At 41.1% G+C, this 26,504-nt stretch overlaps 1 protein-coding gene across 22 annotated transcripts in view; it reads left to right on the top strand.

The window, feature by feature from the left end:
- Window positions 1–2,497: 2,497 nt before the first annotated feature.
- Window positions 2,498–26,504, top strand: part of LOC102027482 (nuclear body protein SP140-like protein) — a 143,168-nt gene continuing 119,161 nt past the window's right edge. For 6 of the 22 annotated variants that reach the window (XR_001236163.1, XR_001236159.1, XR_001236160.1 and 3 more), the window contains exons 1-6: window positions 10,784–10,865; window positions 12,020–12,075; window positions 18,565–18,721; window positions 20,486–20,654; window positions 21,459–21,542; window positions 22,637–22,806. Coding sequence is in view for 8 of the 22 variants with exons in the window: in XM_013519812.1 (XP_013375266.1) it covers window positions 10,863–10,865; window positions 12,020–12,075; window positions 18,565–18,721; window positions 20,486–20,654; window positions 21,459–21,542; window positions 22,637–22,644 (477 nt within the window). In the remaining 14 variants the exon portion in view is untranslated. Of the gene's footprint in view, window positions 2,564–2,602; window positions 2,708–10,782; window positions 10,866–12,019; window positions 12,076–18,564; window positions 18,722–19,126; window positions 20,655–21,458; window positions 21,543–22,636; window positions 22,987–25,189; window positions 26,467–26,504 lie in introns of those variants that run through there. The other 16 variants (XR_001236171.1, XR_001236169.1, XR_001236170.1 and 13 more) reach the window with 13 other exon arrangements.

The raw sequence follows: 26,504 nt of genomic DNA on the forward strand, positions 1-26,504 counted from the left end.
TTTCTTCCAGTGAAGGTGTTTGGTCCCTTTGTTAAAAATAAGGTGGCTGAGTGTGTTTTTAGCCGTGTCTGCATCTTCAATTCTCTTCCATTGATCTTTTTTTTTTTTTTTTGCCAGTATCATGCTAATTTTATCACAGTAGCTTTGTAATATAATTTCAAGTCAGGGATTATGATGCCCCCTGCCTTGCCTTTGTTGACCAGAACTGCTTTTGCAGTTCTAGGTTTCTTCTGGTTCCAAATGAATTTAAGATTGTTTTCTCTAATTCTGTGAGGTATGCTATTGGCATTTTTGAGTAGGATTGCACTAGATCTGTATAATAATTTTGGGCGTATGGCTATTTTCACTATATTCATCCTTTCTACCCAAGAGCAAGGGTCATCTTTCCATTTTCTGATATCCTCTTTGATTCCTTTTTTTCAGTGTACCGTAGTCTTTTACTTCCTTTGTTAGGTCGATTCCTAAGTATTTCTTTTTGTGGAAGTTATTGTGAACGGTGTGGTTTATCTCATTTCTCAGTGAGTTTGTCGTTTGTGTACAGGAATGCTATTGATTTTTGAGTGTTAACTGTGTATCCAGCTATGGTACTGAATTTTGTTACTAAATCTAGATGTCTTTTGGTGGAGTTCTCGGGGTCTTCTATGTAGAGTACCCCGTCATGTGCAAGTGATGATAATTTAGCTTCTTCCTTTCCTATCCTTATTCCTTTTTTCTTTCTCTTGTCTAACTGCTCTGGCTAATGTTTCTTGAACTACGTTGAATGAGAGGACACACTTTATTTTTTACATTGTCAGAAAAGTTAAGAAATTGCTGGGTTTTCCTTCAGTGCACCCTTGCTATGCAACTTTGGCTATTGCACACCATATTTGATAAATTTAAGAGGTAGAGGCTAACTTGCAGCAACCTGTCAACAATGTTAAAAAATTCTCGTCTGAAAGTTTTGCCAATGTTTCTTGTCCTCAGCAGTGTGAATGAATTTTGTCTAGGGTAGATGCAATTGATTATTGTCTGATAGCAAAAATGACTGCAGATTGTTTAGTGACTAGTAGGATATTAACAGATTTTGCATATATTGCATTGGAAAATTCATCCCAGTCTTTCTTGGACTTGACTGACAATATGGATCAATTATTCAAATTCTCCTTTGAGCAAATTTTAGCATTTTTTTTTGTTTATTTTTTTCCTGTACCAGGAATTGAACTCACAACCTCGTGCTTGCCAGGCAGGTGCTGTGCCACTGAGCTAAATCCCCAGCCCCTTTTAGCATTTTTGGTTTCCTCATCGAGTTGAGTAAAAGCACTGACATTTTCATTTGATAATTGTGTGAGTTTTGTTTCTAAAAGTCTTGAAGCTTATAACATGAATACAATGGATTTATCTGTCATGAGTTGCTCTAGGGCAGCTTGGAGGAAGGGCCTTAGGACAAGCAGGTAAGGAAAATAAGACGGTGTGACACTTCGCAGGGGACCTGAAAGTGGAACGTTGTAGTACATGGTTACCATTCTTCAGAAAGGCTAAATGTAAAAAGCACCAATGACAAACACTTGAGAAGTTCACAGCATTTGTCCAGTAAACTACTGAAGATTTATAAAGGCTCTTAACGTCCATTCAGAGGAGAAGCATATGAAGATTACTTTATTGCTATGATTTTAACTTTCAGGGTTCATGTCATGAAGTTCTCTTGTTTATGCACACCACGTCCCTCCTGTATTAGTCAGCTTCCCCACTGCTGGGACCCAATGCCCAGTACCCACAACTTAAATGAGGAGAGGTTTAATTTGGTTCACGGTTTTAGAGGTTTCAGTCCATGGTTGGCTCCGAGGCAGAAGGACATGGTGGAGCAAAGCTGCTTAGTTCCTGGATGCCGGGAAGCAGAGCACCAGAGAGGAAGTGACCAGGGACTTTGACACCTTTCAGGGTCTGAGAGGTGCCCTAGGATCGGAGGTGCTCTGCGGAGAACCTCACTTCCGCACAGTGCAGCCTGGGTAGAAGGTAAAGGGAGAGAAAGAAGGCGGGGCCACGGCTTCCCGCTCACTGCCGGCTCTGCCAAGGACTGCTTCTGCGCTGTGATGGCTCCTCTGCCATGCTGCTCTGCCTTGGCACAAGCCGGCTTGGGACTGCAACCTCTCCACACTGTGAGCTGGACTAACCCTTTCCTCTGATATGTGAGTGTCAGTTACTTTGTCCCAGCAACGAGAACATAACAAAGATAATGGCACCATTTTCTTCCTCTGGTGTGTAAAGTGTACATGAAACACAAATGGATTCCATATGGAGGCTTGGGTCCCATTTCCAACATACTTATTATGCATTTGGGAGTATCCTAAAATCCTAGAAAACCAAGTATTTGAAATATGTCTGATCACCAGGATTTAAGAGTTGGTTATTTAATCTGTAATACCAAAGGGGACCTGAAATAACGATTTGCTGCCATCAGAGGGCAGTGTAGACTTTGGGAGAATTGGGAGTTGAGCGCGAGGAAAGGGGTACTGAAATTCTGAAGGGAAAGAACCGAACCGAACAATGCAAATTTCAGCTAACGTTTTACTTGCTAATATTAGAGGTAAGAAAAACCCCCACTGTGAGGTCCTTACTTTCATTCTGCTCTGTGAGCTCCTACTGACCAGCCCCGCTCGCTGAGAACTACAGCGGTGCCCGAGGGTTCCCTGGCGTCGGGCTGCTAACTGCGAGGTCCTGGGGCTGCTGTGTGAGTATGGGGGCGGGCCGGCGGGCGGCAGAAGGGGAGCGGGATGGCGGGAAGGAGGGCAGTCGGCGTTCCCCGGCTGAGTCTACGGAAGAAATGAACAGGCAGGGGTGGTGGTGCTCGCCTGTGATGCTAGCACTCTAGAGGCTAAGGCAGGAAGAGCCCTGAGAGCTGGAGCAGAGCATGCTGATTACCGCCAGAAAAGGTGTATAAATTTATCACCTGCGCCGTGTGGGGAGGGGGGTAGCAGGAAAGAAAAACGACTACTGCAAACCAACGAGAGTTAGGGGCTCAGGTACCCTCTTGTGCTTCGGGGGGAGTGGATGATGTTTCTGGAAAGATGAGTACGGCTTTAGATGGGGATGACCATGGAGAAAGCTCACCTGACTTGCATCTAGTCTCCTCCCTTGGGATGCGAGTTTGTCTTCCTGGGTGGATGAAACCCCGGGAGGGCCGGATGAGCTCCTCCCCAGCATCTGCCTTCCGGCGGATGAGAGGGACTGGAGGAAGCTCGTTGGCAACTGGGCTCACCGCCAGGTTCTCACCGGCACCACACAACACAGATGGGAGCCCTCCGGGCAGGGTGGCTTCCTTGGCGTCCAGAGAAGGAGGAGCAGCTCGGAATTCCTGCTCTGTGGCAGAGTTCCTTGTGTTTTGTTTTGTTTGCTGTTAACCCAAGCAAGTTTCACCTCCGGCTTCACAGTTGCATGTAGGCCATGGGTTTGGCTGGATGGGCTGCGGGGCAGAAAGCTTGCTTCAGGCTGACCCCAGTGTCTCAGGCCACTATGTCTGTACGTATGTACGTATGTATGTATGTATTATGTATGTATTTATTGAGACAGGTCTTGCCCTATAGTCCAGGCTGGTCTTGGACTCACTATGTAGCCCAGGCTGGCTTTGAACTCACAGGGATCCTCCTGCTTCAGCCTCTCAGGTGCTGGGATTCCAGGCATGCTGCAGTATGTTTGGTGTGGGCCATTGCTTCTTGTTGTCGCTGGAAACCTGCAGAATCAGCAGCTCAGCTATGGCTCTGAGAAGTTTCTGATATTTTTTTGTTGTCTATAAGATCTCACTCTTACTAAACGAGGACTTGCGTCTCTCCAGAGAGCACCCTATGACAGCATAGCTGGATTCATGAATGTGGAGCTCTGAATTCAAATAATTCAAGGCCCTCCCCATCATGATTATCGATGTGACTAGTGGTGAAGTGTGCACCGTACTTATCACCGGGAATCGAACTCATGACTTGCGCTTGCCAGGCAGGCACTGTGCCGCTGAGCTAAATCCCCAGCCCCTGAAATAGTACTTTATCATTATCATCCAGACGTTTGTGATTGTGTGATTCAGTGGCCTGAAATACATTCGCAAGTTCTATCACCAGCGTCACTATGTTTCAGAAGCTTTTTTGTAATGCCCAGCATAAACTCTCAACCTGAGGTAGGATCAGAGAAATACGGATGAAAGCAGACAAAGAAAATCCTATTTTTAAAATTGTACTTGCAAGAAAGCTGCAGTTTCAGGATACAGTGTCACCCACGGTCCTCTGCATCTGTGCCTCACGTCTTCTCACCCTAGGTTTGTTGGTTTTTTTCTCCCAGGCTTGTCACACCCTGACCCCGTAAAGATGCCATAAACCCAGAAATTAACCCAGTCCGTAAGGTAAAGGTCAGCAAGCTGACCTATAATGGAGAAACAGATTCAAAGGGTCAAAGAATGTTTTTAGGCTAAACATTTTAGATCACCCTCAGAAAGGCCCCCTCCAAGAACACATACATCCCCAACCCTGGACCAGTCCCTGTCTCCACCTCCATCTCCATCTCTGTCTCCATCTCTCTCTCTAGCCTGTACTCTATTTTCTTTGCGGGTGTACCTCTCTAACTCTACCTAATAAAATAAGTCTGTGCCTCTCACCGATGTGTCCTGAAACACTTTGCTGTCATGTTGGCAAGTCTACTACCTACTCCTTGCTATAAGTTCAGGCAGGCAGTGAGTCGAGATCCCTGTCTCCCCTCTGGAAGAAGTCCTGGGGCCCCCTCTGGTGAGAAGGCCATCACATGAGCTAACATCTTCCTCTCCCCTCTTCCCACTACCTGGTAACTTCCATTCTGCTTTCTTTGTCTGTGGCTCTGTCTATTCTAAGTCCCCTGTGTAAATGGAATCATCTGCTTGCCCTATGGCTGGCTTCTTTCACTTAGTCTAATGTTTTCAAGGTTTGCCCACATTGTAACACAGGTTGAAATTTTCTTCCCTCTTGTGGTGGAATCATATGCTGTTTATCCGCCACTGAATGCTGCTGTAAATATGCTGCAAGTATTAGTGTATGAATATTTGTTTGAGACATTATTTTCACTTCTTCTGGATATACACCTAGGAGTAGGATTGCTAGGTATTATGGCAGAAGACTTGTCTGATGAAAATTGCAGAACCTTGCTGAAAGAAGCCCTAAATAAATGGAAAGACAACCCATGTTCATGGATAGGAAGACTTAACACTATTAAAATGTTAGTACTGTCCAAAGTGATGTACAGATGCAACATAACCCATGTCAAAATCCCAACAGCTTTTTTTCTCCCCCCCAAATAGAGAAATTGGTCCTCAGATTCATACAGAACTGCAAGGCTCCTCAAATAGCCAAAACAATCTTGAAAAAGAAGAATGAAGAAGACTCCCTATTCCCAACCTTGAAATTTACTTCAAAGTTGCAATAAAATAAGGACTAATATATTCACCAAAGAAATGGAATAGAAAATAATTTTTTATTACTGAAAATAAATTTTTTTTGTCTTTTTGAGACAGGGTTTCACTATGCAGTTCAGGCTGACCTTGAACTCACTTTGTAGCCCAAGCTGGCCTTGAACTTATAGCAATCCTTCTGCCTCAGCCTCTCACAGAAATAAATTTTCATTTATATAGTTAATTGATTTTCAGCAGAGATGCTAAGACAACTTAATGGGGAAATAAGAGTCTCTTCAGTAAAATGGCAGTGGGAAAACAGGCTGTCCCCATGCACAAATGAAGGAGAAGGAAGAAAAGGGAGAAAAAATCAGCCTCTTACCTTATACTACGTGCAGAAATTAGTGGGTCAAAGATGGAAACCTAGGAGCCAAAATGTAAATCTCTTAGAGCACATTAGGGGTGGTGTTCATGGCACTAAAACTGGCAACAATTCCTGGAAATGGCGTCAAAAACACGGGCAACAAAAGTAGGTAAATTAGACTTTGTCACCATAAAGAATTTTTGTGCATCCAAAATTAAGTCCAATTAGCACTTATTTTGTTTCTTTTTAAAAAAATTTAGCCATGCAAGTGTAATGCGCTATCTCATTGGCATTTTGATTGTTTACTTCCACCACAATTAATAATGTTGAGCATCTTTTTATGTACTTATTAATACATTTGCATATTTTCATTGGAGAAATGTCTCTTTAAATCCTTTGCCCATTTTTAATTGCATTGCTTGTATACTTTTGTTGTCGAGTTGTAGGAATTCTTATATATTTCAGATGTTAACATCTAATCAGATACATGATTTGCAAGTATTTTGTTCCATTTAGTAGGCTATCTTTCTGGTCTCTTGATTCTTTTTTTTTGCTGTTAAGTTGTATGAATTCCTTATATATTTTAACAGGTATACGGTTCATTCCATAGGTTGCCTTTTTCCTTTTGCTGATTGTGTCTTTTGCTGTGCAGATGTAATCTTACTTGTCTATTTTTGCTTCTGTTGCTTCTGCTTTTGATTTTCTATTTGAAAAATCATTACCCAGACCAATGGTATGCTGCTCCACCTGTGTTTTCATCTAGAAAATGTATACATTTAATTCTGAGTGGTTTTGAACTGATTTTTGTGTACGGTGCAAATGGTGTAAGATAAGGGTCCAATTTCTTTCTTCTGCATGTCGATATTTGCTTTGCCTGGCACCATTGTTGAAGAAAGTACCCTTTTATCCTTGTGTATTTTCAATGCCTTTATTGACTATTTGTTGATTATATATGTGAGGTTTTATTTATGGACTTTCTGTTCTCTTTGATTTGCCTGTTTTGCATTTTTATGTAAGTGGCAGAGCTGTGTTGATTATTAAAGCTTTATAATGAATTTGAAATCAGGAAGTATGATGCCTCCACATTTGTTCTTTCTCAAGATTGTTTTAGCTATTCAGGGCCATAGATAGCTCCACATAACTATATTTTAGGATTTTTTTTTATTGCTGTGAAAAATGTCACTGAAATTCTGATTGGGATAGCATTGGATCACTTTGGGTGTAAAAGCATGTTTTTTTGTGGGTTTTTTTGGTAAGGGGAATTGAACTCAGGACCTCACACTTGCCAGGCAGGTGCTGTACCACTGAGCTAAATCCCCAGCCCTGTTGTTTGCTTTTTGAGACAGGGTCTCACTATGTAGTTCAGGCCAGCCTCGAACTCACAGAAATCTTCCTGCCTCAACTTCCCAAATGCTGGGATTACAGGCATGTGCCACCATGTCCTGCTTAAATTAACTTCCTTCCTTCCTCCCTTCCTCCCTCGCTCCCTTCCTTCCCCACTTCCTTCCTGTCTCTCCTTCCCTGCCTCCCAAAAGTGCTAGAGATGGAACCCTGGGCCTTGCACGTGGTAGACAAGTGCTCTACCACTGAGCTATACCCCCAGCCAAAAGCATTTTAACAATAGTAATTCTTCCAATTCATGAACACATGATATTTTTCCATTTATTTGTATCTTCTATAATTTTTTTCATCAATGTATTATAGTTTTCATGTGTAAATCTTTCACCTCCTTGATAAGATTTATTGACTATTTTATTTTTGATGCTATTGTGAGTGGGAGTGCTTTCTTAATTTCTTTTTCAGAGAGTTTGTTGTCTAGTACTGTATCTAGAAGTGCACCTGATGTTGTATATTGATTATGCATCCTGAAATTATCCTGAATTTATCGATAAATTCTAAGCTTATTAATAAGTTGCTTTCATGGCATCTTTAGGATTTTTTTTTTTTTGTCTTTTTGAGGCAGGGTTTTGCTATGCAGTTCAGGCTGGCCTCAAACTCACTTTGCAGCCCAGGCTGGCCTTGAACTCAGTGATCCTCCTGCCTCAGCCTCCCAAGTGCTGGGATTACAGGCGTGCGCCACCATGCCTGGAAGGATTTTCTGTACCTAAGATTATATTTTCTGCAAATGGAGACAGTTTTATTGCTTTCAAAACCTTCTTCTTAAACTGATCATGATTTTTTTTCCCTATTTCTTCCAAAGTCTTTTCTGTCTACATCTTGAATTCTGTGGACTTTTCAGATTAATATATTTAGTTACAGATTAACAAATACCTTGATGCTCACATTGAGCGGTAGGACACAGGCTTCAGGACTGATTGATCTGATAACAGCACGCAGTCTTCAGGCCCTGAGTACTTTCCACCTTTCTGCTCCAAGGCCACAGCACTGAGCTCATCTTGAGGGTGCGGGTTCCCATCAGGGCCATGAGATGCTGCCAGCAGCAACTGGAGACCTGTGGCCTAGCTGAGGGCTACAGGGAGAGGAAGCCTGACTTGTTCTGCATAGAAGCTCTAGGAAAACCTGTTGTCACAGCTCAGTGGTCCAAACTGGCTTAGTGGCCGTCCACGAGCCAGAGACCAGAAAGGCAGAGTGATTACTGTGGCTGGGCTGGGCTGGTTCAAGCCGAAGGGATTTGCGTCAATCAGGGTGCCCTCCCTTCCAGCCAAGTGCTCGCTGCAGAGACCTTTTGATCTCAGCACTTCGACTGTGCTCTCTCTACTGAGTGCTGGAGAGCAGGAGTCCTCCTTCTTCTTCAGCCGCTCACTGATAAGTTCACCACACGCTTGGGTCTGGAATGACAATCAGTTCCCTTCATTCACTACCATACTCTGGCCTCTTCCAGTGGGGGAATCCGGCTTCCTCAGAGGAGGACGGAACTTGGGAGTTAATACAAGCTGTACCTCAAAGAGACCTGCCATGGATGTGTGTTTGGACCCGGATGGAGTTCCAGAGGGAAAGACAAGCAGGAGTCCAGGCAGCCTACTTTGGAAGATTCACCAGTTTGCAGCTCTAATAGCCGGAAGGCCCAAGGAAGGAAATGTTTCTCAGGCTAGGGTCTGCTTAGTACGCAGGGGTGACAGCAGAAGGTGCTGGGAAAAGCCTGGAGGCACCGGGGCCCCAGGCCTCAGACTGACTGAATTATGGTCATAAGCAGCCCAGGCATTTTGTTAGCTGTGTAAAGTCTGGGAACTGGTGCTGCGAGACGCTGCTGCTTTGCGAGCTGAGGGATTTCATTTGGAGACAAAAACAAGCTATGAAGGAAAGTTCCTTCCAGGCACCCGTACCTGAGAAACCCGTGTAATGGATTCTGCCAGTTCATGGCGAGATGTCCCTCATGTAGAAGGAGCCTGGCTTCACAGAGGCCTCTGGATGTTGCTTGTGGCAGCCTGGATCCAGGTCTAAGTGAACCAGGTTTCCCTGGTGCGTGATCAGGCCTCATCCCAGGCCCTTCACACCCAGGGCAGCCTTGCCCCTTGAAGGTCCATCCTTTGTGCCTGCCCCCTCGTTCAGTGGACTAGACATTTCCACACAGGCTGTGACTAAAACTCTGTATAAACTGTCCCCTAATTTGCAGTGACAGGCCACAGCACATCCACCAGGGCTGGAGGCGGATCTCCCATTTGTGAGAAAGCTGGGATTGGCGTCCAAAGCTTTCGTTTGTGTTGGCTTCAGCCTGGCTGGCCTGTGGGAGAAGGGAGAGCAGGCAGGCAGCCTGAGTGCTCTCACTGCCCCAGTGGCCTGGGAAGGACAGGAAGTGGCTTTTGTGAGTCAGGAACTACAGTGGGCTTCGCAGCGTCATGAGTGATGTTAGGAAGGAAAGCCCAGGAGAGCCTGATTGTAATCTGGTCATGGACGGCCCTTCTCTCCTCAAGTTCCTGTATGAATTGTAGCGATAAAAATAGAATTGAATAAAGACTCTGGGAGAGGAGACCTCCGTGGCTGTGTGTCAGCTGCAGCTAGAGTGTGACATTGTGCTGCAGGGATTTTCCGTGGCAGACGGGAGCGGGTGCTCTGGTACAAAAGAGACTTTTCTGAACTACCATTGGTCAGTCCTGATCCTGCCACCAGCCACTGGAGGGACACTGGAGTGTGTCGTTTTCACTGAGGGAGTCAGAGAAGTCGTTTGGGTCCCTTTGGTACAGTACGGCTCAGACAACCAAGGCTGAGATGGGAGAGGGGTCAGGTCACTGGAGCACGGGGTGGGGAGAGAGGAGGGAAAGAGTGGGAGAGGCTGGGGGCAGGAGGACGGGTAGGCAGGGAGGTGAGGGTCCTGGGGGTGAGGTCTGGGTAAGGTTACCTCGCCCCGCGATGGTCACCTCACTTCCATGGATCCTGTTGGTCAAGCAGACACGGATCCCTGATCCAAGGAATGGAAACAAAACCCCCAGCTCTCAGCGGGAAGAGTGTCAAAGCCTTCTGGGGGCACGTTTTAAAAACCTGATACCCCTTTGAAAGGTTGGTTGTTTCTATCCACTTGGCTTCTGCCTTTGGCCTCAGTGGCCCGCAGATTTCTTTCTTTCCTCTCTCACTGCTTTCAAAAGCACCACTGACATTCACCCTGCTATCTAATGTAGAACGTTTCAGCTCTCTCCTGCCTTGTGGGCAAAGGCTTTGGTCTAACCCTGTCCAGTCAAGGTCACAGGTCAACCTCCAGGCTGGAAAGAACCTTGGAAATTTCTTGTTTTTGCTTCCCCCTCTCACTGCGTTCTCTGCAGTAGAAGAGGCAAAGATAAATGTTATTTCACCTAGAAAGACTTGGGTCCACTTTGGTCAGAGACACTTTTCTGCCCTCTTTCATTTGTGTGAGCTCACGGTACCCTGTCTTCTGTGGGCTCCTTAGACTCCAGCTCCCTGCTCCTCTTTCCTGGCCTGCATGTTCCCCTGGCCCTTTGGGGCTTGACTGTACCAGCTCTTCTCCTCGAGCCCCTTCTCCTACATCCCCTTGAGAGTTGAGAAACTGGAAAGATTGAGAAAGAAGACTAAAAAAATTACTGGTTTTCAGCATTCATAAATTCTTTCACTTCCCTTTTCTGTTCTCTAAGTGAGAACTTCCGCTTCTGAGCCCTGGAAGCCATATTGGGGGACCCAGCCTGGGGCTAGGAGAACACAGATGTTCTTCTAATGGTGAGTTATCCCCCGCAGCTCAGTGGCTTAGAAAGAGGTTGGGAAAAGGAGGCCAACAGGTGGGGGCAGCAAGCTAACAGAGTTGGTGTTTATTCCCTACCTTTTATTATCCCTGTCAGTGTGGATTTTTGTGTTTATAATTTACTTATACCCAGTTTGATTCTGAAATCTTCTTGAAGCCAGAGATAGTGGTACACACTTGTAATCTCAGCACTCAGGGAAATTGAGGCAGGAGGATTACAAGTTTGAGCCCAGGCTGGGTAATTTAGCTATTCAGGCAAAAGCCTGTCTTAAATAAGAAAAGGGTTGGAGATGTAGCTTGGTACATGTAGGCAGGAGAGAGAGAGAGAGAGAGAGAGAGAGAGAGAGAGAGAGAGAGAGGGAGGGAGATAGGGACGGAGGAAGAGAGAGAGGGAAAAAGGGAGGGAGGGAGGGAGGGAGGAAGAGAGAGAAAGACAGAGAGAGAGAGAGAGAGAGAGAATATTCTACAAAGTAGACAAAAGCTAACTGTGAGTCATCAGGCAAAAAGGGACAAGTGATAGCTGTCAGGGACACACGACCTACGCCGTGATTTGTCAGCTTTCATATGTTATGTAGACATGATGGAGCCATTTCAAGCCTCTTATTGGCTTTGCTTTATTTCTCTTGATACAGCAGTGTGATTTCTGGGTCATGGGGTAGATTTAGTAGACATTGCCAGTGTTCTAAAATGGGGGAACTGATTTTTATTTCACAAGAAATGAGTGAGAATTTCCATGATATAGTCTTCTCAATATTTGATATAAGTAGTGTTTCTTTTTAAATCCTAAACATTTTGATGGGTACAGAGCAGCGTTTCATTGAGGTTATATTGTGCAATTCCTTGATGTGTAATGATTTTTAGCTCCTTTTATGTGCTTATTGGTCATGTGGATATCTTCTTTTATAAAATTCTTGCTATTTTGTGTATTTTTAAAATGTGGGGATTGTTTGTGTTTTTACTAATTACCAGGCATTCTTTATGTGTATTCTACATATGAGTCTTCCGTTGTGTATATGTGTTGTGAATATTTTCACATATTTGGTGACTTTTCTTTTTAGTTTCTTACGAGTGTCTTTAAGGAGCAAAAGTTCTCAATTTTAAGTAAGTGTGTCTTATTAATGATTTATTTTAGAGTCAGAGTTTTTTGGGACTTGTGGAAGAAATCTTTGCCTACTTCAAGCCAAGAAGGTATTATCTTACATATTTTATTTTATTAGTACATGTTTGCAATACATAAAAGTATACAGTAGTGCCAGGAGTGGTGGCGCATGCCTGTAATCCTAGCACTCTGGAGGCTAAAGCAGGAGGATCATTGGGAGTTTGAGACCAGCCTGGGCTACAAAGTGAGCTCAAGGCCTGCCTGAATTGCATAGTGAGACCCTGTCTCAAAAAGACAAAAAAATACAGTAGTGTATTCACCTTTGAGAGTTAGTAAATGTAGATATTGTGTCTTAGCCCTTTTTACTTCCCCTTCCCATCCCTTCTTCCCCTCTTCCTCTATCCCTAGATTCCCCTTCCCATTTGCCAAAAGTCTCCTTTGTTTTCTATAACCCAGGTTTTGTTCTTCTCTTTAAATTAATTATTCTTTGGGTTTTTCTCATATAGGAAAAATTATGCAATATTTAACCTTTTGTGTCTGGTTTAATTTACTTAGCATTGTGGTTTTAATGTGCATCCATTTTCCTAAAAATGACTCAAATATATCCTTCTTTAGGGCTGAATATCTATCATCTATCTATCTATATCTATCTGTCTATCTATCTATCTATCTATCTATCTATCTATCTATCTACCTACCTATCTCACACTTTCTTTATTCATGCATCTATTGATAGATATATAGGTCACTTCTAAAAATTAGCTATTGTGAGTTGTGCTGCTATAAACATGGGTGTTATAGTTTGTGTCCAGATGTCCCCCAAAGCCTCAGGCAGTCATAGATGGGGCTTTTGCAGTGGTGGCTGGATCTAGAGTGTGACACTGGCATTGATTCATGGTGCAATACTAGGATTAAGGGTGGGTAATTACTAAATCAGTCTGTAGATTGGTTCAGCACCACCCTAATCCCAGCAACTTGGATACAATATAAGAGACAGAAGGCTGAGGATTTAGCTCAGTGGTGCAGCATCTGCCTAGCAAGCATGAGATCCCGACTTTGATACCCAGTACCCCTAAAAAAAAAAACCCTAAAAAAAAACCAGTATAAGGGATAGAAAAATGTTTGTCCTGTCTCTTGTTATTTGCTACCTTCTGCCTGCCATGAATTGTTTTTTTCCCTTCAATTCCTGCCCGTTGAGCCACCCTGCCTTGGGGCCAGCTGACTATGGACTGACACCTCCACAAACTATGACCTAGACAAACCTCTCCTTCTTTAATTTTAGATGTTGGGTATTTTGTCTCAGCAATGAGAAAAGTAACTAATACAGATATTGGTACCAGAGAAGTGGGGTTGTTGCTGTGACAATACCTGGCCATGTAGCGCAAGAGCCTTTGAAACTGGCTTCCAGGAAGGGGAAGAAGGTTGGAGAAGCCAGAAAAGCTAAAAGGAATGGGCAATGGCAGCCAAAGAAAGAAGCCATAAGGTTACAAACACTGGCAGTACCATAGGGGTGGAGCCACCCAAACCCTTTGGAGTTCACAACTTGCCACAGATTGCTGGGGATGCTAGAAGTGTGAATTTAATATTTGTCCTGCTGGACTTTGGTCTTGCTTTGGTCTCATTCCTTGCTAACCCCACTGTTTGTAACTTTTGGAATGGTGATGTCTGTCTTGTGCCACTGAATGTTGGAAGTGTTTAACTCTCCTTTTATTTGTATAGGAGCTTGCAGCTAATAGTTTGCCTTAAATCTCAGAGGAGACTTGGGACTTGGACTTTTCAGCAATGCTGAAACTGTTAGGACTTTGGCAATTCTTGGAGGTGGACTAAATGCCTTTTATATAAAGGGATGTACATGAGTTCCTGGGGGGGTCACTACAAAATGGTATTGCTTGTTTCTAGATGCCCCCTCCCAAAGTCTCATGCAGTCATAGGGTGGCTGGATCTGTAGTGTGTGACACTGGAATTGACTCATGGTGCAATGCTAGGCTCAAGGGCACTAAGATTAAGAGTGTGAGTGCTATCAGCCCTACGTAGTTTGGATAAGATAAAAAGGACAGAAAGACACTGTTAGGATCCCTTATTGCTTTTGCTGTCTTCTACCTGCCTTGTACTGTTTCTCCTCTGTGAAGTAACCTTGCCTTGTAGCCAGCCAGTTATAGACTGAAACCTCTACAAACTGTGAGCTAAATAAATTTTTCCCCTTTAACTCTGCGTATTTTGTCTCAGCAATGAGAAAAGATAATGGGTGTGCATGGATTACTATGGTACAATGTCTTTAACCATTTTGGGAAGATACCCAGAAGGAGTATAGCTGGATCAAATGGAATTTGTAGTTGTAGTTTTGTGAGGACTCTCTATTCTGATTTCTATAGTAGCTGTACCAGTTTATGTTCCCACCAACTGTGTAGAAATGCTTCTTTTTCCCTACAACCTTACCAGCATTGGTTGTTGTTTGAGTTCTTGATCGTAGCCATTTTATCTGGAGTAAGAAGGAGTGTTAGTTTGTCTTGGTTTGCATTCCTCTAAAAACCAAGGATGCTGAACATTTTTTACATATTTATTGGTAATTTCACTTCTGGAAGTATCTATTCACTTCAGTTGTCTTTTTTTTTTTTTGATTGGGTGTTTTGTTTTGGGAGGTGTAATTCTTTTGAGTTTTTTTTTTTTTTTTTTGTTTTGTTTTTTTTTTTTTGTGAGACAAGGTCTCAGTGTGTAGTCCAGGCTAGCCTTGAACTCACTATATAGTTCAGGCTGGTCTCAAAGTCATGGAGAGCCTCTTGCCTCAGTTTCCTGAGTGCTGGGATTATAGGTATGTGCCACCACGCCCCATTTGAGTTCTTTACGTATTCTAGGTACTAGTCCTTTGACTGCAGAGTAAGTGGCAAATTTTTTCCCATTCTGTAGGTTGTCTTTTCACTTTGTTCATTGTCTTCTTTGCTGTGCAGAAGCTGTTTAAATTGATATAATCCCATTTGTTTATTTTTGATGTTATTTCTTATGCAATTGGGATTCTGTACAGAAATGCCTATGTCTTCAAGGGTTTTACCCATTTTATCTTCCAGAAGATTGTGTTTCTGTTTTAATATCTAGATCTTTGATTTGTTTTGATTTTATTTTAGTACAGGGTGAGAAATATGGGCCCAGATTCATTCTTCTGCATGTGGATAACAAGTTTTCCCAGCACCATTTGTTAAAGATGCCACCTTGTATCCAGCATATGTTTTTGGCTCCTTTTATCTAACTAAAATCAGATGACTAAAAAGTGCCTGGGGTTGTTTCTGCATCATCTGTTCTGTCTCACTGATCTGTATGTCGTCTTTGTGCCAGTACCACACTGTTTTAATCCTTGTAGCTTTGTAGCACAGTTTGAAATGTGGGATTGTGATGCTTTCTGCTTCGCTCTTGTGCCCATCATTGCTTTTGCTGCTCTGGGTCTCTTCTTGTTCCATATAAATTTTAGGATTAGTTTTTCAAGTTCTGTGAAGACTGCTGTTGGTATTTTGGTTGGGATTGCATTAAATCTATATATAAGTTTGGTAATATGGCCATTTGGTTAATATTGGTTCTGTCTATCCAGGAACAGGGAATGTATTTCCATTTTTTGATGCCCCTTCTATCTCTTTTAAAAAGAATACTATGGTTTTCATTACAGAGGTCTTTCACTTCCTTGGTTAGGTTAATTCATAAGTACTTAATTACTTACTCTATTGCAAATGGTAGTTTTTCTAATTTCTTTCTTTGTGGGCTCATTGTCAATACACAGGAACAGTACTGATTTTTCTGTTGCTTTTGTATTCTGTTACTTTGCTGAATTCTTTTTGGAGTCTTTTGGTGGAACTTTTTTGGTCTTTTATGTAAAGGATCATGTATTCTGTGAGTAACAGTAGTTTGTCTTTCCTTCTTTTACATATCCCTTTTAGTTCTTTCCTTTGCCTGACTGCTCTGGCAAAAATTTTGAGTAATATACTGAATAGGAGTGGATACTCTTGTCTTTTCCTGACTTTAGAGGAAAAGCATTTAGTTTTTTTCCCCATTGAGCATCATGTTGGTGGTGAGTTTGTCATAAATTGACTTTGTCAGATTGAGATAAGTTCCTTCTATACTTATTTTTGTCAAGTTTTTTTTTAAATCATGAATGGATGTTGGATTTTGTCGAAGGCTTTTTCTGCATCTATTGAGATGATCATGTGGTTTATGTGATGTACTACGTTTATTGATTTATATCTGTTGAACCATCTTTGCAGCCATGGGATGAAGCCATTGTGGTTCTGGTGTATGATCTTTTTAGCGATTTGTTGCATTCTGTTTGCCAGTACTGTATTTTGTTGAGAAATTTTGTGTCTACCTTTTTTAAGGACATTGGCCTTAAAGATTTTTCTAATTTTAATTTTTTTGTTAAGTCCTTGTCTAGTTTTGATATCCAGGTATTGCTAAGTTCCAAGAATGAGTTTAACAGTACTTTCTTCCTTTCCATTTCATTAAAGAGCTTGATGAGTATTGGCATTAGATCGTCCCTGATTTGCTGGTAGAATTCTGTAGTGAATCCACCAGGTTCTGGGCTTTTCTTTGTTCATAAAGTTTTTATTACTGCTTCTATTTTATTGCCTGTTATTGGTCTTTTCAGAGTACCTTCTTAGTTCAATTTTGATAATTCATATGTGTCAAGGAATTTGTTCATTTCTCTAAGTTCTACTATTAGAATATGAACTTTTAAAGCAGTTTCTTATAATTTTTGGTAATATTGGTTATGATTTCATATTTCCATTTCCAATTGCACTGGTATGAATTTTTTTCTTTCCATTTTTGGACATAAGCTTGGCTAAGTGTTTATCAATATTATTTATTCTTTCAAAGGACAAAATCTTCGATTCATCAGTTCTTTGTATTTTTTAGTCTCAATTGTATTATTTTATGCACCAATCTTTATAATTTTTTTTCCTTCTGTTAGTTTCAGATTGTGATGTTCCCTTTTTTCTAGGACCTTGAAACACACCATTAGGTTATTTATTTAGGATTACTCTATTCTTATGTGTGCATTCACCACTATAAACTGCCCTCTTAGAACTGGTTCATTGTGTTTAGGCATATTGTGCTTCCATTGCTGTTTAATTCTGGAAACTTTTAAATTTCTTTCTTGGTTTATTGTGATCCATTGCTTGTTCAGTAACGTGTTGTTTAATCTCCATGCTTGTGTAGTTTCTATAGCTATTGATTTTTAGCTTCATTCCTCTGTGATATGATAGTGTGCAGGGGATTATTTCAATTTTTTTATTTATTTAAGCAAACTTTATGGCCAAAGAGATGGGATGGTCTATTTGGAGAAAAATTCCATGTGCTACCGAAAAGTGTGTGTATTTTGTTGTTGGTGTATGAAATACTCTGCAGTTATCTGTTGTTCATTTGTTCTGTGGTGTAGTTTAACTCTGATATTTCCTTGTTAATTTTTTGTCTGGTTAGCTTGTCTAATTGTGAAAGTGGGATGTTGAAGTTCCTAGCTGTGATAGTATTAGTGTCTATCTGTCCTTTTATGTTCAGTATTAATTTTGGTTTTATGAAATTGGGTGCATCAACATTTGATGCATAGATATTTACAATTATTATCTCTTCCTGTTGAATTGTTCCCTTTATTGTTATGTAGTGGTCATCTTTCTCTCTTCTGATCAGTTTTGGCTTGAAGTTGTGTCTGAAAATAAGACTGGTGTTCCTACTTGCCTTTGGGCTCTGGTTTCTAATTTTTTCCTCTTTAGCTCATGATCCTTTCAGAGGAGTTATATCTCCTATAGGCAATATGGTTACATTTTGGTTTTTGATCCAATCTGGCAGTCTGTTTTTTTAATTGAATCCAGGCACCTTGCTAAAATTACTAATTAATTCTGATAGTTTGTTAAGAAATTCCTTTTACATTTTCAAAGTATATTGTCATCTGCAAATAATCGTAGTTATTTTGTATATTTTTTTCTCTATTCCTATTGCATTGGCTAGGATTTCTAATAATATTGTGGTGATAGTAGACATCTTTATTTTGTTCTCAAGTTAAGTGGGAAAGTATTTGATATTGTACTTTTAAGTGTAATGTTAGTTTAGCATTTTTGTTTATGTTTATTCATTTATTAGATGATTAATATTATTTTCTATTTTTAGTTTTCTAGGAGTTTAAAAATATCATGAACAGATAGTCAAATTTTATCAATTGCTATTCTAGATCAATTCAAATTATCACATTTTTGTCCTTTTTTCTGGTCAGATATATTCTTTGATTTTTAAATTAAAGAATTCTTTCATTCATTGCAGATTTTCCCATCTACATCCATGAGAGATATGGACCTGTATTTTTCAATTTTGTAATGTCTTTGTTGAGTTTTTGTATCATGATCATACTGTCCTTTTATAACAAGTTGGGATGTGTTATTTTTTTCTTTATTCACTGAATACATTTGTGTGTGTAAGCTTGGTAATGTCCTTTCTTGAATGTGTATTTTAAAGAATTTATGAGCGAAGAAATCTGGTCTAGATTTTCTGGTGGGAAAGGTATCTTGAAATCTTGATGTTTATTTTCTCATTGTACTTTTTTTCTTTAGAATGCATGCAGTGGACCAGAATGAGGAGACTTCTTGTGAGATATTTTTCAAATACTTCAGAGAAAATAAGGTGGAGATAGCAGATGCAATAACAAAGCCATTTCCTTTCCTAGAAAGCCTTAGAGATCGCTCTTTTATCACCGACAAAATCTATACTGTAAGTGATATTACCTTACCTCAGAGTAATCTAACCCCACATTAATTTATGTTTGGTATCTTGGATTCAAAATTTAGTTTATCACTGACTGGATGAGAGGGCTTTTACGTTTTTCATGCTGTCCTTTCCATAGCACAGGAGTACTGGGTCAGTAGAGTAGGTTTCTGAGAGACCAAAGAAAATAGCTGAAGATGGCTTGGGAGAAATAAGGTTTGTTTAGACTTATTGGTAGGTACTAACAGGGGACGATAAGGTTAATTGATAGTTACTAACAGGGAAATGTCCATGAGAGAGAATGTGTATTTTAAAGAATTTATGAGCGAAGAAATCTGGTCTAGATTTTCTGGTGGGAAAGGTATCTTGAAATCTTGATGTTTATTTTCTCATTGTACTTTTTTTCTTTAGAATGCATGCAGTGAACCAGAATGAGGGGTTCAACAGCACTACACGAAAGGTCCTCAAGGGGTTTGTACTCAACAATGGCACCACTTTGCCAAAAGCCATAAGGGATGTGCACTTTACAAAAGCGCTACTCAGCAAGTCCGTGAGGGCTGCGTACAGATGACAGCACATCTCAAGAGGCCCCGTGGTGGTGGGTTAGATAAGCATTCACCAGAAAATAGCCCAAGGGTCTGGTGGTGGCAGGCTGGATTGTAGCATTCCACAGCACTCTGTTCCATGTTGCAGAGAGAGGGTTTCATAGAGTAAATTACATGGCACTGACATCATTAGCTTTATTGGATCCATGGTATGAGCAGCATTCCAAGGAGCAGTTGACTCAGCTTATGGGTTCTAGACAGCTTTAGTTTGCCTCATTTCCTGGGCCCTTCAAATAATAGTTTCCTGGAAAGTCTGGACTCTGTCCACTGAGTGTCCCCTTGACTTGGCAAGAGTCTTGGGATGTAAGATAGTGCTTCAGGGACAGGGAGCTAAATGTCCTAGTTTTTCCCAGAAATGATAGATGTGGGAAGACTGTTGTATCTTGATTAGTCATTTTATAAGATAGAAAGTGACAGAACAAGTAGAGGTCGTGACAGATGCTGCTGTTTCTGCGTGAAGTCCTTCTCTTCTGAGGCATTTGTTGGAATGGACATGAATACTAATGATGATATGATGGGATTGAAAGTGATAAACTCAACAAAATAGTGATTTATAGCCCATAGCAAAATAGAATGATACTCAAGAGGGTTGGAGCAGTACTTTATTATGATGTCTTCCTACATCAGATGAAACCCCCAGGGAATCTATACTGTTATAAAACAAATTTCTGCCTTGCTGTTGTCTCATGCACAGTGTTTAGATTCTGTTGGGTGGCTCTGAAGTCTTGGGATTCAAGTAAGGTTAAACAGTGGGCCCTCCAGGGGACATGGAGTGGGAAGCCATGCTCCCCATGTGGATCGTGCTCTTTCCTGTGTGTTCTTCAGAGCCAGGGCAGAACCTCCTCCCCATGTCCTAGAGCTTTTTCCAGGTACCTCGTACCTGAGGTGGGACATAGGAGAGGGACAGTGACCACTGTGCCATCAACAGAGTTGCTGTAAGATACACCTTTGAAATAGCCTAGGCAAGAGGAGAGCTTAGAAGTGAAGAGACATGCTCACTTGTTCTTTTAAACAGTTAATCAAGTACTTAAATTCTAAAGTATTACATGAAAAATGCTAGTCTAGCTACACTGCGAAAGTAGACTAAGTCTTCTATGCAGTGACTCCCTAGATCTCTCTTTAACCTTGGAGCTACGATTTTATACACTTTTCCCCTTTTTGAAACGATTCTCGAGAAGCCTGTAGAAACATGGTTCCTGTAGAAAGAGTGGTATACAATGTTCTCTGTCACCTCGAGGAGTCATTGGATTGGTCACTTATGCAAACCCTGTTCAGCAGAGTTCACCTGAAAGAGTATCCTGGCTTAACTGAGATTCACAGAAGCTTTGAAAATGGTAATTCATTCATTCGCTTCCATTTTGGGGTCCTTTTCTTTCACTCCTTTGCTTACTTAATAGTTATTCATGAAATCTGACCTTGTTTCAGGGCCTGTGCTGGGCAATGGGGACCTAACTGGGCTGGTGTCCTGGCCTCCTCTTTTTTGGCAGCCTTTGGGGGTCCTGGAATACTCATTCCATGCTTTAGCCTACGGAGTCCTTTCCTTCGGAGGCCACCCCTGGGAAACCTATCTGTTCCTTCTCATGTGCTCTGTCACGTCTCCTTGGAAAATGCTCGTTCTTCCTCACTGAACTAAGCCCAGACTCCCCTCTTTTCTAGCCCCATCGTTAAGAGCTGTTGGAGTCTTTCTTTCTGTCTATTTGTATTTCTCTATGGTCTTAACCTTCTTCCATAGGAAATTCCTATCTCTTCCCTAAGGTTCGTACAATTCACAGGAATATTCCATTTATAGAATTTACATTGAGATATGCTTCTACTCCTCACTGATCATCTTGTTGGGCAACCAATTACTATTTATTATTTTTACACTGTATCACCATCAAAACCTGAGCGGTTCATTGCTTCTAGGATTTTAGTGGTTTTGTTTTGTTTTGTTTATTCTATTTTTTCCTGGTTGAGCAAGCTATATTGAGTCATGAGCCATTGAAATTCAGAGTGACTCAAGGTCTTGGAGTTCTCCACAGAAGTACAAGAATTCATAGCTGTTTAATCTGTGCAACTCTCTCCCCATCCATGAACTTGTGAATTGGTGCTCTTGATCATTTGCCTTCAAGCTCTAATAATGTTTTTCCTCTGTTCAGTGCTCCAAGAAAAATATTTTTCCCAGAAAACCAATAGAAAAGAGAAGCAAAAAACATTCAACACTCAGCAAAGCTGTGAGAAAGGTACTTATAACTGGGTAAAAACTAGGTGTTCTGGTCAATGGAGAATAAAAACAGACAGAGAACTGAGCTCTGGAGAGGAATTCATGCTTGGGAGGGAATCCTAGAGGAGCATGGACAGGATAGTTGAACATTGTTTAGTCTAGAATCCAAAATGACCTCACTCCAAGTGGAATCCAGAAGCATTAGCAAGAGGCAGCAAAGAGAGACTTTCTGCCCAAAACCTGCATGCTGTGCTAGGACTCTGACTGTGAATTATGAGTCTTCATAGGAAAAGCTGTAAGGGCTCAGAACTGTGGATGGGCCTATGGTGAACAGGTCAATGAGGAGACCCTTGGTGATGGCAGAAGGAACAGATTTCACTGTGGAACTACTGTGCAGGAGTATTCAAGAAGGAAAGCAGACGTAGTGAGACACAGAGAAGGAGTGTTAGAGATGTGAGACCATGTATGGAGCCTGCCTAGGGTCAAATAAACAGGGAGGACCAAGGAATTGTGAATCTAGAGCCCAAGTTCTTAACCCTGAGCTGCTACCCATGCAATATAACAAAAAAGGTAGAAACATGAAGCAAAAGGTAGGGAAATATATGTAGAAAGAAAGATAAAGGAAACAAGGAATAGCAAGAGCTGCAGGGATTATAGATGACTCAGTCACCAGATCCTCACAGAAAGGCCAACAAGTAGAAGTCAACAGATGTGTGGAGGAATGTGGTGTGAAAGGAGGTGGGGACTAGGAAACCAGGACATCTAGGAAGTTGGGGAGGACCTTGAGGTAGGACAGTGCTGTGGACAAATGCAGGGTCACTTTGGCCGTGGAAGTTAAGACAAACCATTGTCGGGTGCTAGAGTATCTTTCAGGGGTCATTGGTGGGGTGGTCCTGTGAGGTGTTCAGCCAGCAGTGGGGTGACCCTGACCCCCTGCCTTCAGGACTGACTTCAAAAAGCAGGTAGAACTGCCAGCTCCAGATGGGCTCTGCATTAATGCTTAGAGATGGGCTCTTTTAATTCCTGCATGATAAAAACAGAAGGGAAATTGGAGACAGTGGCAAAACCCATGGTTTAACTTCTGAAATAAGGTTTTTCTAATTTGTTCCCTAGGGAACTGATGGTGCTACAGCAAGCAAGTTCATCAAGAACGACATTCATAAGAGACCAGAAGAGCAGAAACGAACAAAGCTTTATTGAGCCAGCTGATGGACAGTCTCTAACCAGGAGCCAGAAAAGATGTCTTCCTCAATCTGGGTCTCGTTGGTTGAACTACATTTTAGGTTTCCATATTAGCCATTACCTCATTTTTGGAAGGGTGTATCCTGCAGGTCTGGTCTGGCTGAGTAGATTGCCTCGATTGTTTTCATATAGTCATGCTCAGGTGGCTCCAATGATGTTGGTAAAAGGGAGGCAGGGTTGAGGGCCATCAGGTCCCCTTAGTAAAAAAACTTTTGTTTTCCCCTCTGGATCCCCTCATTCAAAAGCAAACAACTCTTGAGATGCAACAGACAAAGGAATACAGAAAAGAACATCTTTAAAACCCAACACAGTATACCAAGTCTGAGTAGGTGGGAGTTGACTAACCAAGGAATAGGGCTTGGGTACAGTAGGGTGAAGGGTTACAACCAGGGCATTCATTGCCCACAAGTCCTGGACTGGTTGATACCCATCTGTCCCAGGCTTGGTAACTGGCAAAAAGGAGTACTTCAAGGAGACTGACATTTTTCAGAGGGCTAGGGCCATACTGGTTATCCCTTTAGCCCATCTATCTTTTTAATTTTTGGTTTCCAAACCTCAGTTGCTAAACATCCAGAAGAGCCTTGAAATATAAAGTATAGCCAGAGAACTGCTACTTCTCACCAAGCATGAATGTTCTAGCAGGTGAATCCCTATAGAATGTTAACAGATAGCAATTATACAGTTTTACAGAGAAAATTTAAACATAGTATAAAATAACAGTCATGATGACATTTTTGTAACACTTAAATCTCCATTTTGGAATACAATAGTCTTTTAGTCAATTATTGCAACCTAACACGTAGGAAGCTATTACCTAATTTGTTGTCCTTATGTCATTGAAGAAATTTGTAACATTGTCTGGGCTATTATTAATTTCATCAGTTTACATAGCTGGTTGATTTTTTTTCCCTAGATATACTATGTGCTCCTTTTAAGTAGGGATGTTTCATAGTTCTAAATTCCTAATAGAGTGTCTGATCACACTTCTGTATATGCAAGTGCTTCTGAATATGTGATCAGTTAAGTTCTCAGAAAGAAAAGATACCCTAGGAAGTACCAGGAAATGTCAATTCATTCAATACATCATTACTACAGATAAACATAGAAAGCCCAGAGAAGGTAAGTAAAATTATTTGTGTCATACCACAAAAATTTGGCACTAGGAAAGCCCAAATATCATGTGTCCATGTGCAATTTAACTAAAGAAAAACATGAAACTGTTAGGTCAATGGCAAACAAAATAGACAAATTCTGGTAATAAATGAAGTGACACAATGCCAAACCTGTATAATAATACTCATAGCCAAACAGGATCTGTATAGCTTGATGTCTTGGTTACAGAATTAAGGAAGGAAAGGTTTATTTAGCTCATAGTCTGTGGAGGTTTCAGTCCATATTCGGCTGGCTCCAAGGCGGGGTGGCACATGGCAGCGGGCAACAGTTCATGGTGGCAGAAGGCAGCAAAAGTAACAAGAGCAAAAGGAAGGAGTGGCAGCAAGCAGCCTCTTTCTCTCCCTTATACATGCAAACTATCTGCCCCAGGGTGGGTGTAGCTCTCACACCCATAATCCCAGTATTGGACCTATAGATCAATCATAAACTCTAGAAGCCTGCCCCTTAACTGCATGAGGCTTTGGGGGCACATCCAGACACAAACCATAACACTGGAGTTTCTACAGAATTCTGCCACTGTAAGAAGCTTATCTAAACAGAGTCATACTCCTAATAAGCACTATGTACATTAACTATTACAATAGTAATATTATCTTTAATATATTGACAAATAGTACTTATCAAATTACAAAGGATAGTTTAAAAGTCTTAAAATCATATATACATGAAACAAAGATAAAGGAAAATATTCATGCATACCAACAGGTAACATAAAGACACTTCAAAATAAGTGAAAAGGCAAGGCATTATGAAAATTAAATTTAACTATAGAGTAATAAAGACATAAAGCAGAATCAAAGTTAGGAGTGAATTACCTCTAAAATTATCCATGAAAGAGAGATTTGACACTTTGAAAAGACCAGATGCCTATCTTTCTAGGTCATCATGTTTTATCTTAAATTAGTCCTAATAATAATTCAGATGGATTTCATTATTAATTATCATTTGGCTAATGATCTCATATTGACTTGACATGAACCTCTTATCACAAGTATCTGGAGCACAAGAGAGCCCAATCCCAGTTTCACATTTTAGAATACTGTGCATTTGGAAGGCATGAATACATTTAATACACTGTGAAATTAGCAATAACAATTTGTCATTATTTTGTTTCTTAATTTAGTTTTGTACCAATAGAATTTTTTAATCAAAAAAACCTTATTGCCTCATTTTTGAAAACTTAACCTTTTGACAATGGTCAATGTAAACATAACACAGTAATATATTTTGTTTTGTTTTGTTTTTTTCCAGTACCAGGCGTTGAACTCATGACCTCACGCTTGCCAGGCAGGCACTCTGCCGCTGAGCTAAATCCCCAACCCCACAGTAATATATTTTGAACGATATCTATTCGGCTGTCTCCCAATGGCTATGGAGATTATTGTGGTTCCTTATTAATGAACAAAAGCTGATTAATATTATTCCAGGCAACTGCTTTTCATTCATCAATCAGAGTCCTGTCTAATAACCTCTCCCCACCCTAAGAGACTTCTGTTTAATTATTTTAACAAATTTTTGATAATCCATGAAAACACAATCTCAATACTTGATACATTAAATTTGGGTAATGAGAGACTCTCAAATCATAATACATAAACAACAATAAGCATTACATTTATAAAACCAATTTTAACATCATTTTGACCAGCTTGCAACTTTTGGTGGAAGCATATCTTTCATTTAGATGATGCTTATCTATAAGCTAAAATAAATTTTAGACAATTGTTTCAAAATTACAAAAAATACAAAAAAAGAAGAAAAATTTTTTGAGCTCAAATAAAACAGCTGTTTACAGATTGGACAGAGTGACCAACAAGCAAAAAACATACAAGACAATTTGCTTATAAAATCAGAGTACACTCAAATATATTTTGGCCAAATTGAATCATAATAATTTCTTTTGACTTAGGAGTCGGGCTACTGGCTGAATAACCTCCATACATACATGCCAGTGTCTATCAAGAATCCAACAGGTTTTCCCCCTACATTTGCAGTTAACATGGGTTCCCTGGGTCCAAGGGAGTGGGACCCAGGACCCCGTCAATCTGAAACTTTCCCTGACTCCACCACAAACACTTTTTTTCCCCTCTTCTCTCCTTGTCTAGTAGCTTTGGACACTCTCACTTGAAATGTCCCTCTCTTTACAGTAGGCACATTGGTTCAGACCCAGGGGAATGCAAAGCTTTCTTCCTGTTTACACTTCTTTCCTCTTTTCCTAGTTCCCAACTGTGCCTCCTTCCTGCAAGCTGTTAACATCACTTTCCTTTGCTCCTGCTTCAACTTCCATTCTGTATCCTCTCTGTTCTGAAACAAGTTTTAGACAATCTTTACCAGCTGGAACAAATTCGTCCCTGTAATACCTTCCAATTTCTGCAGCTTGTGACACTTCTGCCACCTTATGTAGGTTAGTGGTGCCATGAGCCACAGAAAGAAGTCATTTCCTCCCAGCCCGATGGCTTTTTAAAAAGCATTTAGCGGGGCTGGGGATTTAGCTCAGCGGCAAAAGCGCCTGCCTGGCAAGCGCAAGGTCGTGAGTTCGGTTCCCGGTACCGGAGAAAAACCAAAA

The sequence above is a fragment of the Chinchilla lanigera genome, unplaced genomic scaffold (genome assembly GCF_000276665.1).
Source record: "Chinchilla lanigera isolate Chin_1 unplaced genomic scaffold, ChiLan1.0 scaffold00052, whole genome shotgun sequence".
NCBI classification, from domain to species: Eukaryota; Metazoa; Chordata; class Mammalia; order Rodentia; family Chinchillidae; genus Chinchilla; species Chinchilla lanigera.